This window comes from Paralichthys olivaceus, chromosome 22 (assembly GCF_024713975.1).
Source record: "Paralichthys olivaceus isolate ysfri-2021 chromosome 22, ASM2471397v2, whole genome shotgun sequence".
NCBI lineage: Eukaryota > Metazoa > Chordata > Actinopteri > Pleuronectiformes > Paralichthyidae > Paralichthys > Paralichthys olivaceus.
Window position 1 is genome coordinate 15,110,092 of NC_091114.1, and position 17,730 is coordinate 15,127,821.

At 42.4% G+C, this 17,730-nt stretch overlaps 3 protein-coding genes across 7 annotated transcripts in view; all 3 read right to left on the minus strand.

Annotated features, from left to right (window-relative positions):
* Window positions 1-126: 126 nt before the first annotated feature.
* LOC109641749 (butyrophilin subfamily 1 member A1-like) lies at window positions 127-4,363 on the minus strand. Of its 3 annotated transcripts, XM_020106291.2 has the most exons (7): window positions 4,017-4,074; window positions 3,553-3,626; window positions 2,698-3,039; window positions 2,387-2,597; window positions 2,081-2,145; window positions 1,547-1,648; window positions 127-1,104 (listed from the first exon to the last, which is right to left on the minus strand). In XM_020106291.2, the coding sequence occupies exons 2-7, from the start codon at window positions 3,599-3,601 to the stop codon at window positions 506-508; spliced, it is 1,368 nt and encodes a 455-aa protein (XP_019961850.2). In that variant the 5' UTR covers window positions 3,602-3,626; window positions 4,017-4,074; the 3' UTR covers window positions 127-505. The 3 variants fall into 3 exon arrangements, with proteins under 3 accessions (XP_019961850.2, XP_069374300.1, XP_069374301.1); XM_069518199.1 differs by lacking the exon at window positions 3,553-3,626 and having other exon boundaries at window positions 4,017-4,363; XM_069518200.1 differs by lacking the exons at window positions 3,553-3,626; window positions 4,017-4,074 and adding an exon at window positions 3,396-3,546.
* Window positions 4,364-5,574: 1,211 nt separating this feature from the next.
* ankrd46b (ankyrin repeat domain 46b) lies at window positions 5,575-9,502 on the minus strand. The gene is made up of 4 exons (XM_020106292.2): window positions 9,362-9,502; window positions 8,112-8,454; window positions 7,715-7,873; window positions 5,575-7,452 (listed from the first exon to the last, which is right to left on the minus strand). The coding sequence occupies exons 2-4, from the start codon at window positions 8,420-8,422 to the stop codon at window positions 7,236-7,238; spliced, it is 687 nt and encodes a 228-aa protein (XP_019961851.1). The 5' UTR covers window positions 8,423-8,454; window positions 9,362-9,502; the 3' UTR covers window positions 5,575-7,235.
* A 692-nt stretch (window positions 9,503-10,194) lies between these two features.
* Window positions 10,195-17,730, minus strand: part of col4a6 (collagen, type IV, alpha 6) — an 82,227-nt gene continuing 74,691 nt past the window's right edge. For all 3 annotated transcript variants that reach the window (XM_069518197.1, XM_069518198.1, XM_069518196.1), the window contains 18 exons: window positions 17,553-17,696; window positions 17,345-17,467; window positions 17,045-17,226; window positions 16,898-16,961; window positions 16,702-16,776; window positions 16,100-16,207; window positions 15,692-15,799; window positions 15,540-15,611; window positions 15,323-15,442; window positions 15,086-15,202; window positions 14,837-14,998; window positions 14,662-14,760; window positions 14,384-14,530; window positions 14,155-14,271; window positions 13,599-13,790; window positions 13,321-13,492; window positions 13,121-13,235; window positions 10,195-12,982 (listed from right to left, as the gene is read on the minus strand). In XM_069518197.1, coding sequence (XP_069374298.1) covers window positions 12,722-12,982; window positions 13,121-13,235; window positions 13,321-13,492; window positions 13,599-13,790; window positions 14,155-14,271; window positions 14,384-14,530; window positions 14,662-14,760; window positions 14,837-14,998; window positions 15,086-15,202; window positions 15,323-15,442; window positions 15,540-15,611; window positions 15,692-15,799; window positions 16,100-16,207; window positions 16,702-16,776; window positions 16,898-16,961; window positions 17,045-17,226; window positions 17,345-17,467; window positions 17,553-17,696 — 2,378 coding nt within the window. In that variant the 3' untranslated portion in view covers window positions 10,195-12,721. The remainder of the gene's footprint in view (window positions 12,983-13,120; window positions 13,236-13,320; window positions 13,493-13,598; window positions 13,791-14,154; window positions 14,272-14,383; window positions 14,531-14,661; window positions 14,761-14,836; window positions 14,999-15,085; window positions 15,203-15,322; window positions 15,443-15,539; window positions 15,612-15,691; window positions 15,800-16,099; window positions 16,208-16,701; window positions 16,777-16,897; window positions 16,962-17,044; window positions 17,227-17,344; window positions 17,468-17,552; window positions 17,697-17,730) is intronic.

The window sequence follows — 17,730 nt, forward strand, 5'->3', positions numbered from 1 at the left end:
TTACAAAAATGTATTGTTTTCCACAAGCCATTAACTTTTCAGCTAATTTATTATCATTATCCATTATCATTATCAGCCATCATCATTTTCTATTCACACAATTACAATTTCAGACATGAGCCATACTTAATCTCTGTAAATCTTTATTATACAATATAATTATACAATCATTTGTTGCACATTGCACATATTTCTATTTTTAAAGAAGGTATTTTTAACTTATCAATTACATTTGCTAAGCATGCACTTCACAATTCATTTTTTGCTGGAGTGCCATTTTGTTTCCATATGTTTGTCAAGAACAGGAAGCTCAATCTCTGCACACCCGCAAAAATTCACACCAGCCAGAAAAAGTTTCTGATAGTGTAGAAACTTTTTCTACACTATCGTTAAGTGAAGATAGATTGAAGTGTCTGATTGAAATTATAAGCTAAATATAATCATAGACATTTTTTAACACCAGTATTGCAATCCTAAAAAAGATATTTTTTAAATATGAATTTTCTTAGTCTAGAGATGTATCTGCCAGGACATCGTAACGGTTCGGAGTCACAGCTGAGTAAGTGTGTCTGCGTTGGGGCTTTGTAGCCTTTGAATGAGAGCGGGACTCAGACAAGCGTTTTGAAGGCTTTTCCTCTGAAACAGACTTTCGAGAAGAATCGGCCGACTCAGGACGAGTAGTGACACCGCTGCTGAAGCGCCCGACAGCAGTTTGCCTCCCGGAGCCAGGTTTCTTAGCCTTTTTCTGGAAGCTGACGGATTTTAAATGGTTGTCATTGGATGTGGCCAACGGATTTGGATTGTTGCCGTTTGGAAACTGGTGTGGGTTAATGCTATTAGATTTGGGAGGACTGAGGTCTAACGTAGGCTGGTTGAGATGGCATGGGACAGGGCTCTGCTTCGATCTGAGACTCAGTTCTTCACGTAGTTGGGAAATGATGCTTTGTTGTTCTTGAAGCTCCGACTCCAGTTCCCGTATTTTGATCTGATGCTCACTGGAGACGTCTGGATTGCTGGATTCAGACTGTTTTACCACATGGTAAGTCTGTGCGTCCGTTTTTAGTACTAATGGCTGATTGGGCTCTAGACGTTGTTTTCCTCTCACTGTGTGGACACAAAACAAATCATTTTTTTATGCCTGACATTTGGTACAAACATTCTCTACTTACAGCTTTTCAATTGCTCCTTGTTGGAAACAGGTCATTTTTAACGAAATTCTGATATTTTCAAGACCAACGATTAATTGCTTGATGAAATAAATAATCGTTCAACTAATAAAATGAAAATAGTCGTTGTAAGCTTTCTTCGGTTGCAGCAAGTTGCTTGGATTTGGAAGCTTGAATCTCTGCTAATACCACAACTACAGTTCATTCATTGAATAAAATAAAAAGCAACGGTGCTTCAACCCTTTGCCAAAGGCTTATTTTTAATCAACAAAGTACAGAACTTCCTGAAAGACGGCAAAACATATATAATATATATAATATAACATACACCGGTGGTGATTTTGTGTCTGCAGGTAAAAGGAAAAATGTTTCTGACTTACCACGGTTGGAATATATTTTATACGAAATATAAATGAGTCCAAACACCACAGCAACAGCAGCAACAACACTGCACAAAACTGTGCAGGTCATCGTGGATTTAGCTGAAATGACAATTTTTACCAACATGTTATTTCAGAAATGTTACAAACTTCATAATCATTGATTAATGACTTGTTCCAATTAAAAATCATTCTGTCTAGATGCACATCAGACCTTCTGAAGTAGTTTGTTTGATCAGCAGAGGACGCTCATTATTATGACCTATTGCCTGCCCTCTGCCAAACTGGACATTTGGCAGGTGCACCTCTGAGCAAAGCCAAGTAAAGTGAGGACGGAGTCCGACATTTCCTTCATGCTCTGGAAGCTTTGGAGGACGTTATTTCTGAACATTAGAACCTGAAAACCTTTTCAGGTAATAACACTACATTAAACTATCAACCTGACGTATTCTATGTCTCCATGAAAGCATGAATGTAACTTTATCTTTCAGTGAATCCAGTTGATCCAGGAGGATAGTTAAAGCTCCAGTGTACCTGTAAAGTAAATCTGTGCATCTGTGAACTGGTTTGTGTGAGGCTGGAGAACTCTGCAGGTGACCCTGTGTGAAAAACACAAAAGATACAAGTATTGAGTTTGTGTTGTTTCAGTTCACAGATGTATTCTCCTGGAAGAGACGACTGTAGATGTACATTTAAATCGTGAAAAGATTCAATCAAAACTCTTTTATTTCCTGAAAACAAAACCTCCATGGTGGAGATAAGAAGAAGATGTGACTGCTTCACAGTGGCGCCAGATAAACATCTCAAGTTAGAAGTTTTGAGAATAAACTTAAAATAAACCTTTCGCTCGCATTCGGCACTGTCACTCTCCAGGTGATGGTCCAACATCCCCTGGAATCTTGACGTCGCTTTGGGACTTCTTGAGCATTAATGTCCTTTTCTTGATGGTCAAGAAAAGTCATCTGAAGCTGCGGCAGCGAGCTGTTCACCTCACACTGCAGAGTCTCCATGTCACCCGCAACCACTGAGAGCTTTGGCTGGAGGGGAGCACCTATAAGACCAGTGAACGCATCGTCCAATATTTCTGTTAACAAACTTTTTTTTATATTCATCTCAAATCATAAATAAATCATACATTCCAGTGGACTTACACACAATGAGCTCCAGTGTTCTGACAACCCCTGACTGCGACCTATGGAAAACCCTGCAGTTGTACTTTCCTGCATCCGAGGGCCGCACGTTTGAAATCCTCAAAGAGATGTTTCCATTTTTCACTTCACTCATGATGAGACTCGTCCTGAACTGGAATTCCTGATCCTTCATCTCGAAGGTCTCACAGCCGTCCCGGTACACAAAGATGAATTTGGTTTTCTGACCCACCTTGGTCCACTCCACCGTTGGGTTTTGAATGCTGGTACTGATTTGACACGGCAGAAGAACCGATTCGCCAGCAGAGGCCAGGATCTCATTCTCACTTTTATCTGAGGTTCCTCCTGAGAATAAAAAGACACACGAACATTTTTACTTCTCATTATCACCAAGTCCAATGATTAAAAAAAACAAACTCTGGTTAATTAAATCCTATTGACAAGTATAATTTGTGTAAGTCTGATTCCGTTTTATTTTAATCTAGAGATGAATTATAACTGAGGCAAAAGGACCAACTTGAGGTAAGTCTCACAAAGTTTGTTCGTCGTAACAGGATTAGAGCTGAGAGCCACAAACAGGATCGGGAATAGAACCCAACCGATATACATTTTGGAGATCAATGTTAAAGACATATATTTATCATAGTGATATATTTAAACAATAACTCTTAGATTACACGATCAACAGTGGAACCATTCACTTTGCAAGGTCAAAAGGAAGAGGCATGCAGCTTCTCTCGATGCACAGAGAACCAGGAAGACCGAGTTCAGGATCGAATCCACAGGGGGAGAAGTGAATCGTGTGATCGTCAAAACACAAAAAACAACGTGGAGCATTGAGACCAAAGTGTCACACACCTGCACAACCCGACAGCAGAGCGGCGAGCAGCAGAAGACGAGTATTCATGACTCCACCAGAAGAGTTCCCGGAGCTTTGAATGAAAACGATCAATTAAAAAAAAAAATCGAATTCCTCAGATGTCCGCGTTAAAGATGTGTTCAATTCAGTCAGTGGGAAAGAAACGCGGAAATGAAACAAGCAAAACTACGAGGTCAACATAAATCCCCAGTGAAATGAATAAAAGACGGACGATACGTTCCCACAAATATTTATATACAGTCTATGGTCTACTGTCAGTCGAACTGTCATGTGACTTCCAAAGTCGCATCGTTGAGTTTCCCAGTTGGAAACTTTGCGTCTCAGATTTCCAACCGGCCGTGAAGGCATCATCCTCACCCAAGGGCCTGCGTAGATTTGATCGCACATCACAGATTGCACATTCATGGTTCCACAAATACTGTGAAGTACTTATACTGTGTACTTTTTGAGTCATCCTCTGTTAAAGTCCCCTCCTCAGAACAAGAATGAACTTCTTCTGCTGTTTTTGATGAGGGATAAAAAGTATTTTTGCCAGAAGTCCAACATGAGACTGACATTGTTAAAGTACCAGTTAGACCACTGCCTGCCTGCTGATGAGCTGGAATTGCACAATGTCTGGCCATGGACCAAAACACAGACATTCAAAACATGAGGAAACATGTCGTGTTCTGATCTGATCTCAGTTAAACTGTGCAATACTTTCAGTGTCAGTGCAATACTGTAATATCTGTAATTGAAATGTCAGACTGAATATTGTTATCATGGCAGGACTACCGTAATATCTCTATAACGAAGGTTTCTTTGCACAGTTTACAAAATTGGTGTTGTAGACAGAGATCGATGACAAAGACAGAGATCAATGCCAGAGATCAATGCCAAAGATCAATGCCAGAGAGACAGAGATCAATGACAAAGATTAAAGGCAAATAAGAAGTTGACAGCATAGGTATAAATGGCAGGAATACAAATCTGTCATTTCATTTCAGAGAACTTATTTTCTGAAGGATTAAGATCCTGATTGAAAATATCTAACAATGGAGGAGATGCTGAAACCCGTTGACAACAAACTGGAGTTGGACAACCTGGACCAAGCCCGGATTTTCGTGTCCTTGTTGACAGCAAGAGTGCTGTCTGATTGCAAGTTTGAGAATAAAGTAACACCGGAAGAGTGGATCCAGTACTGCAATAACATTACCGACAGAGTGATGGAGGGGATCACTGTCCCATCTGGGTATATTGCCAACTTTAAGGACATCAAGAAAGTAGGCAAGGCCGTGATGCATGACCTGAAGAAAGATATCGGCAGCAAGGAGCTGCTAGAGCTTATGTTGGCAGTACAGAAGCTACATATGGCTGACGTCCTCGACCGAACTCTGGTGAAGCACACCAAGCTGTACTATAAGAAGAGTCGATCACCTAAAACCCGGACAGACACTGTTGGGAGTGTTTTCATGCAAATGGGGAATACGATCATGTTCTTTATGAATATCTTACTCTCCATTTTACTTCTGTAAAAGCTGCATGTGATTGAATGCTGGTCACAGGAATGAGGCCTCTGTTCTGTTGCCCCCCCACCCCTAAATGAAAGTAATTTAAACAACACATTTTGTGTTATGTTTTTCTTGTCTGACAGATTAATAAGTGGTGACCTCGAGGCAAACCCTTAAGTGTACATGAAAAATTGACAGATGTTGTACATATAGTACATCTAAAGAAATAATGAGTAATAAAAGGACAAATTATATATAAATAAAAACATAATATCAAATAATAATAATATTTTATAATATTATGTGAAGGGATAACGTATGCTTATTTATCATCTTTTGAATTAATTAGTAGCAGCAGTTTAACCTTTAGAAACAAATATGGTATAAGTTATTTACAACAATGAAAATATATAGTGAAGTATAGTATAGTATAGTATATAGTATATAGTCAGGTGACCTCTGAAATGTATTTGAGCCCAGCACAAGAAGCCATGATGGTGACAGTCCTAATGGAGATTACAATCATTCATACACATTTTATTTCCACACTTTAAATGTGTTATTGTTCACAGAAAATCAACTCTGGAAAAACTACAACAAATAAAATCTACATGGATTCAGAGGACATTAATGAATATACAAAGAGGACAAGTTATAACCTTTAATCTGCTGCCATAATCCTAGTTTATAAGCATTACGTCTCGTTCACAACAATGCGGTAGATTTTAATGCAAAAATGCTGCATGCTTCACGCAGGAATGTCAATGAGCTGTTGTGAAACACGGAGCTTTCTCTCAAAAGGCACACAGTCGAGGTGCTTTTCTAAACTGCACGTATGCAGACCATACGTTTCCTTCCAAAAGTTCAAGTGAATCAACTCTTCACCTATCAAACCGTTTCAAGTCAGAATTGAGATATTAACTGAATGAAAAATGCAGACATTTTAAGAGCAAACTGGGTTAAAGACAGCAAGAGGCGAAGCATTTTAACAAAAGCTTACAATATGAAAGGAAATTAATAAAGTGGACATTTGATAAATAGCACAACGGAGAAACTGGACAAACAAACACAAAAACCTTGAAGATAAAAAAGAGAGTTGCCAATATACAGCTTGTAACAGGAAATGATTCCAGGAAATGTCATTGTTGGCATGTCACAAAACAAGCATTATTATTTTCTCCACCACTAGTTTCAGAAGCTGTTTGAAATGAGTGGGAGGTGTTTCATAAAGTCATGAAGTGTCACTGAATCAGCATAGGCTGGGACATTTTGATAAGCATACTAGTGCACTTGAAAAAGTGTGTTTTTTAAAAAATAAAAACATGACAGCAGCACGGTGGCAGTTTCTCACTGGACCACAAGATTGTGTTAAAGGAAACTATCGCTGCAATGTTGTTTTCAAAGGGGTGTCATGTTACACAACATTAAAGCAACACTATGTAACTTTCTTTTACCTTAAACCAGCAGCGTGATTAAAGTGAGTTGGATGTTTGAGTGTGAACACGGAGAAAGTTTCCTCCTTCACTCCCTGAGCGTCTGTTCTCTGTAACTCTGCTGAGTGGGATCGATCTCCTGTGAGAAGAAGTGACTGAGAGTCACAGCTTCAACTGTCACAATCAGTGAAGCTGAACTGTGATCAGTTCAAAACACTGAGATGTTATTAACAACCAGAGTTTATCTCCAATATTCAGCAGGAAACTTTAAAACATGAAGAATTCTAAACAGAGTTTGGTGGATTTGTTACAGCCGCAGCTCTCCTGGTTCAGGAAGCAGAGGATCATGGGTAATATCCCTCGTTCAGATGTGTTTTCTCTCTCTGCATGTGTCGAACATGTGGACAACAGAATTAATCACGTGTGGCTGTGGACGCTGTTGCTTTGTGAAAGTTACATAGTGTTGCTTTCAACATATCGTCTCTCTTAGTCCTTCCTGTTAGTCATCCTACAACCTTGTTATTTGTTTTAGCTGACAATGAGTTTTGCGCTTTTGCATCACTGCGTTTTAAAACACAATTTAATAACAAAACCATAAAATATGAGATCAGGGCTGCAAATAAAGCAAAAATTGTAGTTTGTCAGGTACAAACAGTCGAAAGTAGAACTTCACTTGATTATTTTACTACCCTCTTAAACCATGCTTGTTCGTCATCGCCCTCATCCCTGCCTTCCACCTCAGTGGACCAGCTCCAGCTGGCTGGTGGAGAAAGGAAGGACCCCGCTGACGTAGTAGGCGATGCCCAGCGAGAGGAGGGCAATGACCACAAGCAGCAGCAGAACCCGCCAGAAGCCCAGGTCCTCCACAAACTCCTGCCAGGTGGTCCTGAAGCTGGACAGGACGCCCTCGCTGCTCTGCAGGTTGGGGTTGAGCAAAGAGTGGCTTTCCATCGCACTGGGAGAGACAGAGGGGAAAAAAGGAACAATGGACTCAAACACAGTTTTTACAGGAACAAACCAGATTAAACAGCTGGAATCCTCAATTTTATTGAAGCAGTTTTAACTTCATGATTATTTCTGAGGATGTTGTTTGTGGAGCTGTTGAAGTATTTTGCATTACACTGAGAGGTTTTTCTGTTATTTCTGTGCACCTCATTCACATCAATCATAAATGTACTATAGGCCTAAATATTGTTCTAAAAACAATCCCTGCTTACCTCTCACTGTCAGCCATCTGCATGGTCTCCAGCTTGGAGTGGGGCCCTCTGTTGAAGCCTTTCACCTCCTGCTCCTCCAGTCCCTCCAGCAGGCGAATGGCGTCCTTGTTGACGCCGCGCCTCTTCGCCAGCACCAGAGGAGTCGATCCATTGTGATTACTGTTGTGGAGTAGATGGCTTCGCATTAATAGACACATGAACTTGAACATAAATTTCAAGTGTATAAAAAAAGCAGCTTCAATAAAAAATAAACAAACTGATTTACATGAAAAAAAATCCACAAACAACAAAACACAGGGGATTAAATATTGGGGGTAAAATGAAACGTGAATAAAAAAAAAACATTAACACTTGACCGAATATCATCCATACAAACTGAGATTACTTCATTTCTTACCAGATATCAATCTTCAGGCCGTTGGACACCAGGAATTGTATAGTGTCCACGTGCCCGCACAGATGCAGTGCTGTGTTCCCTTGATAATCAGTCGCTAACAGATCAGCCCCGAACTTGTGTAGCAGGCGACATATGTCCACGTTTCCTCTGGCGGCGGCTAAGTGCAGCCCCGTGCGGCCCCGGTTGTCACGGATGTTGGGATCGCATCCCGTCTCGAGGAGCCTCTTGGCGAAGGGCAGGTCTCCATCGATGCAGGCCTGCAACAGAGGCACGTTGGTCTGCGACGAGTCGTTGATGAAGACATAGGACATGTCCGAGTGGGTGTCAGAAAATTCCAGCGTACCTGCGATGAGGAAAAACAACCGACAGCAAAAATAACAATTTACACAATTCATTTGTTAGGATTACCACAATAGGTGCATATTGTTAATTTCACTGATGCTCCTGATTCTCACATCTTTTAAAAGCTCTATTCCAACGTCGTATTTAAACAGTGTGTCGCCGTCAATATTAAAAAAAACAAGAATATAATGAGTGATGACGGTTTCATCATGTTATGTCATCAACAACTCAACATAGAGTTTAGTCATTGCTGTAACGTAATGTTTGTATCTGACGTGGCATCGCTTCACTTCTTCATAACGAAGCAGGTCGTGATGAGTCACACGTAAAATACCGATGCACAACTTTATTGATGGCTCCCAAGACACTGGACGGTTTGTTAGAAGAAATACAACATGGTGGAACCCTGACGTGAAAATACACATGCAGCAACAACAATCATGACATTCAACATCTTTCTGAACCCCGCGAGCAGAAATGTCCTGTAATGACCAACAACGCTGCAACATCACTTCAAGCTAATTCCCCTCAAGCAAACATTCATGTCATTTATTATTTATATTTTTAGCAAGAAAAAAAAAAAACCACAGGTTCAGACGTGCAGCGGTAACAATGGCGGCCAACTACGGCGTTAGCAGCTAGCAGGGATGATGGGGCAGCGACGGGGAATAATAACGATGACACGATAATCCTGATAAACCGTTCGTCTCCGCGCACATGGAGAATGAAACATCAACCTGCAGGTGCTGCGAGCTAACAAGCTAGCGGAGCTAACGGTAGCTTGTTAGCAAAAAACCTCCAACGCGCCGCTGAGGCTGATTAACGTGTGATTTTAAAAACCGACGCATCCTACGCACGAACTACGCAATGAACCCAGAGCCCGCGCTGAACCGTCTGCAGCCACTCACCTGTTGACGAGTCCCAGACCAGCAGAAACAAACACGCGTCGCGTTCCTTCGAGCTAACGCCGCTAGCAGTGTTGTTGTTGTTATGACGCTAACCTTCTACTTCGGGTCATTTGGAGGCTACGGCGAAAGCTTCGGCGCCACCTGCTGCCCGGGAAGTGAAGTGCCTGTAATTCTGCCTCAGAACAATTATAGCGTCAATTAGATAAACTCTAAAAATATACACCTAACTCTGACGTGGCCTTTATTATTGTGACTGTAAACCTATTCATACGCAGTGTACAAGTACATCTTTATATGATTATACATCAGATGCTACTATTTAGTAGTTCACTGTGAAATATTTCAGTTTATATGTTTATACATGTAAACATTTGTTCAATATTAACTCAATATTTCCATCTGCAGTGAAATGTTTATGATATGTACATTTTCACTGTATAATTGTATAACTTCATTATTTTTTATTTATTTATACCTTCACATGCTCCCTCATCTAACTCGTTCCGACTATCTGCAGCTTTAACGAGTTTATTTCCCAGATGTGGAATAAATAAAGTATCTTATCTCATCTTATTCATGAAATAGCTGCTCGGTTGTATGTAGGATAAAAGCGCCAGCTAAATGATATGTAATGTATAACTAAGGCAATGCACATAAACTAAACAGATTTTTTAAATTTGGAGCAACACATTCTCAAACATGATATTCACATAGGTACAACAAACACACAAACACGATATTCTCATCAGAAACACATGATTTTACCTTTGAATCCATCTTCCTCGTGTTTCCAGACGGAGCTGAAACTCACAAATAATAATAATAATTCCGCATTTATCTGTTGGATTAGAAACTTTATTTCCAAATGTGTGAGCAGAGAAATACACATTACAATAAAAGACGTGTTTTTTTTCTGTTATAGATCCTCTTTGAGGAAAAACTGCACTTTTCTTTTCTGTCACTCCAGGCACTTTAAGCATGTCGCTTGTTGAACTTGTGGTAAAAGAGCAAATGGACAACAACCGCTGTCACATCTGTTAAATCCTCAGCTGTGAATATACTTTCCATATAAAAACATCCTAAAGACATTTTTTCCATAATATTTAACGTACACATCATAATCTTCCCATTCCCTCCCATCTCAGTAAATAAAACCAAGGGATAGTATCAAGACTTAAGTAAAATAATTACAATCTAGATTACAAACCAGCAAATGCAGACAAAAACTGAGGAAAAATAAAAACAAAACAATTAAAATGTGACATAGGGAATAACATCAGGGCTACCAGCAGAGCTATGTGCAGACACAGAGGTCATAGTGGTTACAAGTCACCCAGAGGCTTTCACTGCCCACGGATATTATCAAAAAAACACGTATACGATGCAAATTAAATGTAAAAAATGATCTGGATAGAAAATAAGAAATGTCATCCTCTTTTTTGTATCCGCGAACAGTGAAAAGACACGAAACTGGGAGAACATCTAAATAAAATAAGGAGTTAACATTATAGACGTTTGCGCTAACATATTTTTCTGGGGAATACAGTAAGCACTATGTACAGCAATAATTAATCTGTGTGTGTGTGTGTTTCCTCTTGTACATTGAACGTGAATGAATAAAAAGGGTTCAATGTGATTAAAAAAAAAAATACTAGTTTGGTCGCAACATAAAAAGAAATCCTGTGAAAGTGGAGATGAGGAAACACGCCCCTTTATCCAACTCGTTTATCGTTCTGATCCAGAAGAGCTCACATCAGTGCAATATATATCTATCTATATACATATATATATATATATAGATAGATATAAATGAGTGGCCTCATTCAAACCACTGGAGTTAACTGTTGCAGAGGTTTGTCTTTTTGTTGCAGGTAAAATAGAAATCGTTAAATGCTGCATCTCAAGTCAACTGTCAGGGTTGTGTAGCACCAAATGTGAAACGTGCAAATATCACAGGAATATGAGACATGACAAATGCATAGTTAAAGCACTGTGCTGATGGTTTTGCACGTTTTGCACAAAAATACTTGCATTTCTTACAGAACACACATTAAAAGTTTAGTCTTCAGTATCACCTAAAACAAAAGCTTGAGGAAACGTAAGTGAGCGTAGCTTGAGTTAAGACAGATTTCCTGATTCCAAACTGCTTCACAGTCATTTATGTAGAGAACTGTAACTTACTCGAAAACAACAAACTTGCATTGAAACGAACATTCAGTGGATTTGTTTCATCGGTTATGTTGAAGCTATTAGCAGAACTTGTTCTGAAAAGTTTTTCTTTGAAAGCTACAGAATCTAAATATGTCGGAGAAAAAAAAAAACGGAAACTGAGTAAGTATATCAGTGTTTTTGCTTTAACGGGAATAGTTGCAGTTTGAGGATTAGTACAACAACGACGCAGAATTCAAAAAAATATGTGTTAATAGTTTCTTCTCTTTTTTTGTTTCTTCTTTTTCTCCTGCAAACCAGCTAACAGGTGCATTACTGCCACCTTTAGATGGTGGATTTTGGAGTTTCCTTGAATATACTATTACATATATATATATATATATATATATAGTGTCTGTGTTTCCATTATTGCAATAAAAGAAATAATAAAAACTGTAGATGTCTCGAGCAGGTCTCAAGTCTCTGCAACTTGATTTTCAAACCCATACATTGAAGCTTTTCATGCAACACGTGCAAAATCATCAGGACAGAAGATGCGGCGGCTTTGGCTGTAAATAAACTGCAGTTACACTTGTATCTGTCGGTAAATACAAAAGAAGCTACGTTTTATTGTGGCTGTTTCATTACAAGTGTTTTCTTTGAGCCAGGGTCAGGTGAACGTCTGCTCCAGTTAAACCAGATCAGCTGTCGAGAGTCACATCACAAACATCCGACCCTCCGCCCTGATCTGTCTTATCTGGAGCTCGACGAGTTAGCGTGGGGGGGAAGGGGGGTGCGATCCGAAGCGGCGGCACTCTCCGAGGTAGCCGAGAAACGATTCTCGCCCAAAAAACGTAACGAGACACAAATGAAACACAAAAGAACATAAACAATAGCACCATTGTCAGTGATAATCGAGAGAAGACTCTTCTCTTTTCATTTCCTCCATCCAACACTCATTCCTAAAAGGGGATAAACATTAAAACAACACTCTGAAAACGCACCGGTGTCGCTCGACTTAATCGTGAAAACATCGGTGAAGCAGGAGAGGGGCTCGTTTTCAGTCAGTCACATGTTCTTGGTTTTATAGATTTCTTTTTAAATCATTTCCTCCTCCATCATTAACACCTCTTTTTATTTCCTTTCCTTGAAGTGTTTGTATATCACCTCCTATTGTTTCCCTCCCTCCGCTCCTCCATCCTTCACCTCCTCCTACAAGATCTTGCTGCAGACTTGGCAGCGGCTGACTCGGGAGCGCTCCTGGCCTCCCTTCAGGGTCTCCTGTGCCGGCGAGTAGCGGAACTCCTGGCTGGGATCAACGGTGATGAGCCAGAAGCTGTACTTGTTGGCGAAGTAGTGGCAGGTGCCTTTGCCGCCGTTGCACTCGATGAACGGCGTTGCGCGGAAATCCTCTAGACAAGAGCCGGGAGACACCAAGGACTGACCGCCGCCCTCTGCGCCCGCCGCCGTGTGCTGTGAAGGAATAAAGAAAGAAAATGTAACACTTCGTAACTCCGACAGATGAAATGATGAATTAATAAAATCTAACAGCAGTTTAAAATGATGCTCAACTAATCTCTAGGAAATGGGAGTAGTTTTTTATTGACGTACCATCAGGAAGGAGTATCCTATCCAGAGACTCCTCCAGCCGGGGGGGCAGCTGGGGATGTTCATGTCCTGGCTGTGGACCGCCACAGCCTGAGACGGCGCCTCACAAACCGAACACCTGGAACGGACAGGAAGTGTACGTTAGACGTTACATGAACATTTTTTAAAACCCCAGCCGTCGCACTTTAAAGAGCGTTTAATACCTGCTGATATAACGTTGGATCTCCTGCTCGGCCACGGGCATCATGGGTATGGGCGCGGTTGTGGAGAGCCAGTATGACTTGTCGTTGCGGCTGGCGTAGTAGCAGATCTCGTTGGGGGAGCAGTAGAGGAAGGGGATGGTGCTGAACCTGGGGAGACACGAGCCCGGCTGACCTGCGAGAGACAAAGAAAGAGGGTTACACACCTCTAACAGATCCGCTGCTGTGACCTACACATCAAAACTCCCGCGTGGAGAGATGTAACTTCAGCGTCTCCGTACCAAGATCCTGGTTGTGGGCCTTTTCCTGCCCCTCCACATACAGCAGGCTGTAGCCTTCCCACAGCTGGGCCATGCCCTGAGGACACATGGGGACCTGGGAGTCCTGGCTGTGCTTCACCAGCGTGTAGCCGATGCTGGAGCTGCGGCCGACTCCGCCAGGAATGCCGGGGCGACCTACGGTACCGGGAAGACCTGAGGAAGAGGAAATGAGAATGAATATTAGAATCCAGGGAAAGTTTGAAAGTCGGTTTCAGTGCATAATTCACATGTTGAAGTATTTTCGGTAGCTCTGTTGTTGTGTTTTTATTTGAGGAAATTAATAAATAACAAGACATGAATAATAAATGAGGAATAGGTAAAGTTTAAACAATGTTTGAATCCCAAAACTGAAGCATTCATCTTTTAAATTTCAAGATTTTAGAGATAATGAACTTTAGAACCATGTTAAATTTGTCGTGAGTTGCTTCAAAACAGACTCAAAACCGCTGGAATTAAACATGTCTTTGACAAAGACACGGTGAGGACAGACGAGAAGACGAGCAGGCACACCACTTACCTTGCTCTCCAGTTGGTCCCGGGAAACCAGGTGGTCCGCCATCCCCAACAGTTCCAGGCAGACCATTAGTTCCGGTCCTGCCCAGTTTACCCACAGGGCCAGGACGACCTTTAGCACCTGCACCAGAAGACTCTTTTATTATCGTCTCAATTTTTCATACATCAAAATAAAAGAAATTAACAAATATTTATTTTTAAACAGGTCAATATTTGTGAGATTGACTGGTTACCTGGGCGTCCTGGGATTCCAGGCTGACCGGACTCTCCGGGGGCACCAGGGCTTCCGCCTTCGCCTGAGAAACCCATGTCTCCGAAGGGTCGCCTGAAATCTCTCGGTGGCACCGTGACTCCGGGGAAACCCTTCCGACCAACACGCCCTGGAGAGGAGGAGGAAGGGAGGGGCAAGATGGGAGGACAAGGGAAGAGGAGGTGAGGCATGAAAGAAGAAAATGAAATAATTCACTTCACTAAATAAATTCTACTCCTGAAAAGAGAGGAGTCGTCCTACCTCGCAATCCCTTGGCTCCTTTGTTTCCATAATAACCAGGGTCACCAGGGAAACCTTTTAGACCAGAACCTCCGGTGTAACCACTGTCACCTCGTGCTCCTAAAAAAAAAAAACATGTCATACTTCATTGTCTTATTTGTAATATTTTTTTTACGTTTGGTTAGCTTTACTCTACCTTTGCTACCAGGGAAACCGGGGCTTCCGGGGCCCCCAGGGATTCCAGGTTCTCCTTTACTGCCGGGGGAGCCAGGGAAGCCTGGCAGCCCAGGGTCACCTCTGTCTCCCTGTGCTGTGCCTGGACCAGGGGGCCCGGGTGGACCTGGAGGACCCTGGAGACCTGGAGGAGAGAGGAGAGGAGACAAGGGTTAAAAGGATAAAAGGAAGCAAAAGGAAAGAAAATGGAAAAGAGGAAAGATGTATTTACCATACTCTCCATCCAGTCCAGGGAGTCCGGGATTTCCCGTAGGTCCAGGAACATTGGACCCCACACTCTCACCAGGAAGTCCTGGTCGACCAGGGAATCCTGGGCGTCCAGAAATACCTGACACAAACACATAAACACAAATCAGCCATTAGTCATTATTTTAACATTAGATTTTTTGATTCAAAATCAATCAGCACTTCTAAGTTCAGTTAATCTGTGAGTCTAAGACTGCCTTACCTGGCTCTCCTCTCTCTCCCTTCCCTCCAGGGTAGCCGGGAGCACCTGGGTAGGAGACGCCCCTCTCTCCCTTCAGCCCTGGAATACCAGGGGTACCTGGAATACCTCCTACAATTCCACCTGGACCCAAACGGAAGCAAAATGTTTAACAGCGGTTCATCTTTAACATTTCTGAACTGCAGCAGACAGATGAACGGGTGTGTAAAGACGTCCTTACCTGGAGTTCCAGGGAGGCCTTTAGGTCCTGCAAGGCCGTTAAGTCCATCCAAACCAGGGGGTCCAGGCAAACCTGTAAAATTACAACACAGTGAGTGGGTTTGTTTGCTGCGTAATGACAAAGTCAGGGAGCATCAGTGGTTTCTCTTTCACCTTTGGCTCCAGGTCCTCCAGGACCTCCAGGCAGACCAGGGGCCCCATCTGCTCCTCTTCGTCCTGGGTAGGAGGACAAACCCTTTGGTCCGGGGAAACCAGGGGAGCCTGCAGAGGGGATGAGATACAAATGTTAAGGAGACATATTCTGCTTATAGCTCAGCTGATAATTTCGTAAGTGTTACTCTAAAACGTTAACATGCTCTAATGTTCAGAAAACCATTACTGCAACTCCTCTTTTCAGCCTCTGTCTTAAAGACATGGTTTCAGCCTCTGTCTCTTTAAGGCCCCCCTCCTGATAAAGCCCAGTCTGCTCTGATTGGCCAGCTGGTCCATTCTGTTGTGATGACTTGTGACCTTTAATATGAAATGAATTTGTTTGTTGTTGTGTCGTTCGGTGTCTCTCACCCATTATTCCAGGCCGTCCTCCTTCACCAGGAGCTCCCTTTGCTCCAGGGAAACCTGGACTTCCTGGAAAGCCATTGTCACCGGGAGCGCCGTTGTTACCACGACCACCTGAAAAGAGATATTCAGTCTGATGGGGAACAGATTCTGTTGGAGGCGCAGGATGTTTTATATCCAGTTCTGAGATTCCCTCTTTGACAAAATGTATTGATGTGAAGTCAAAAAGCAGAAGGATTGAGATGAGTTATTGTCGTCATTATCAGCAGGAACATGAACCAACACACGTGGTCAGTATAGTTTCACTCCCTCCAGATGTTCCTGATATATTATATTTAATTACATAAGGTCCATGTGACCAATTCATCCTCGAATCCAAGTGATCCTTTGTACCAGATTTGAAGAGATTCCCTGGATGCGTTCCAAAGATGTGTTCGTAAAAAACTAAATCAATCCAACAGTGCCGAGATGAGTGTTGAGGGAAATATTCAGGTTAATAAATAGAAACAAACAGAGAGTCTGGTAGAACAGATCATATATCAAAGTGTAAAAATTGGGAATAAAATCTGATCAATTTGGTAACCAGGAACCGAACATTTGAGTCTCACCTGGGAAGCCTGAATCTCCTGGCTGACCTTTAGAACCTGGACCTCCGGGATAACCAAAAGTATCTCCGGGTATACCTGAGGGGAAATACACGCCATAGATGAATGTTGCCCAGTGGCTGGTGTGAAGCTGAATCCATATATTTGATTAAAGAGCAGATCTGTTGAAGGATTGGTTTTGACGGTAACTGATATTTACCCTTGTCTCCAGGTTTACCAGATTCTCCGGGGTTACCAGGGAAACCTGGTGAACCATCCTCACCCTGGAAAAAGCCGTCAGAAGTTGAAGGTCACTGGCTGAACCTTCAAATGAGTATTTCTTCTGAGTGTGTGTGTGTTTTCTTACCCTTGCTCCAGACATGCCAGGAAATCCCATGATTCCAGCCTCTCCCTTCGGTCCAGGGTAGCCTGGACCTCCAGGCTGTCCGGGGAGCCCAGGCTGACCTGGCTGTCCTTTACTCTGCTCCGCATAACCAGGAAGTCCAGGCAGACCCTGACGACCAGGTAGACCTGGCAGACCCTTGTCACCTAAAACCAGGTTCATAGTGGTTGGAGGTTACAGGTGTAAATGTTCCCGTTGAAAGCAACATTGTGTTTGACATATACAGCTGTCAAAGTATGATGCAGCAACAGGAAGCAGCGTTACCTCTGGGTCCGGGGAAGCCAGGAAGTCCGTTGCTTCCAGGGTTTCCGGGGTCTCCTTTCTCCACAAAGTATGACGGACCGAATTCTCCGGGCAAGCCGGGGGGGCCAGGGTATCCCCGCTCACCTGTAGAAGCAAAAACAAACCTATGTGAAGTGTGACTTTACTCGACTGGTGTCATCACACTCGATCTTGTTCCAGAAAATTTTACCTTTCTGTCCGGGGTATCCAGGTCCACCAGGAAGTCCATCTCTTCCAGACCCCCCGGGCAGTCCTTTGCCTCCTGGGAAGCCTGGACTACCAGGGCGCCCTGGTAGTCCAGGGAATCCCGTCAGTCCTTGAAAACCTCTCTCACCTGCGGAAAGGCACAAATAATCCAAATGAAAGCA

Coding starts and splice junctions, on each gene's coding strand:
- LOC109641749 (XM_069518199.1), bottom strand. CDS start 4,215: ATGTCTGTGTTTTGGTCCATGGCCAGACATTGTGCAATTCCAGCTCAT. Junction 2,146..2,386: donor GTGCCGAATGCGAGCGAAAG/GTTTATTTTAAG, acceptor TTTTTCACACAG/GGTCACCTGCAGAGTTCTCC. Junction 1,649..2,080: donor TGCACAGATTTACTTTACAG/GTACACTGGAGC, acceptor TTGTCATTTCAG/CTAAATCCACGATGACCTGC.
- ankrd46b (XM_020106292.2), bottom strand. CDS start 8,422: ATGTCCTATGTCTTCATCAACGACTCGTCGCAGACCAACGTGCCTCTG. Junction 7,874..8,111: donor GGCCTGAAGATTGATATCTG/GTAAGAAATGAA, acceptor ACTCCACAACAG/TAATCACAATGGATCGACTC. Junction 7,453..7,714: donor CAGATGGCTGACAGTGAGAG/GTAAGCAGGGAT, acceptor TGTCTCTCCCAG/TGCGATGGAAAGCCACTCTT.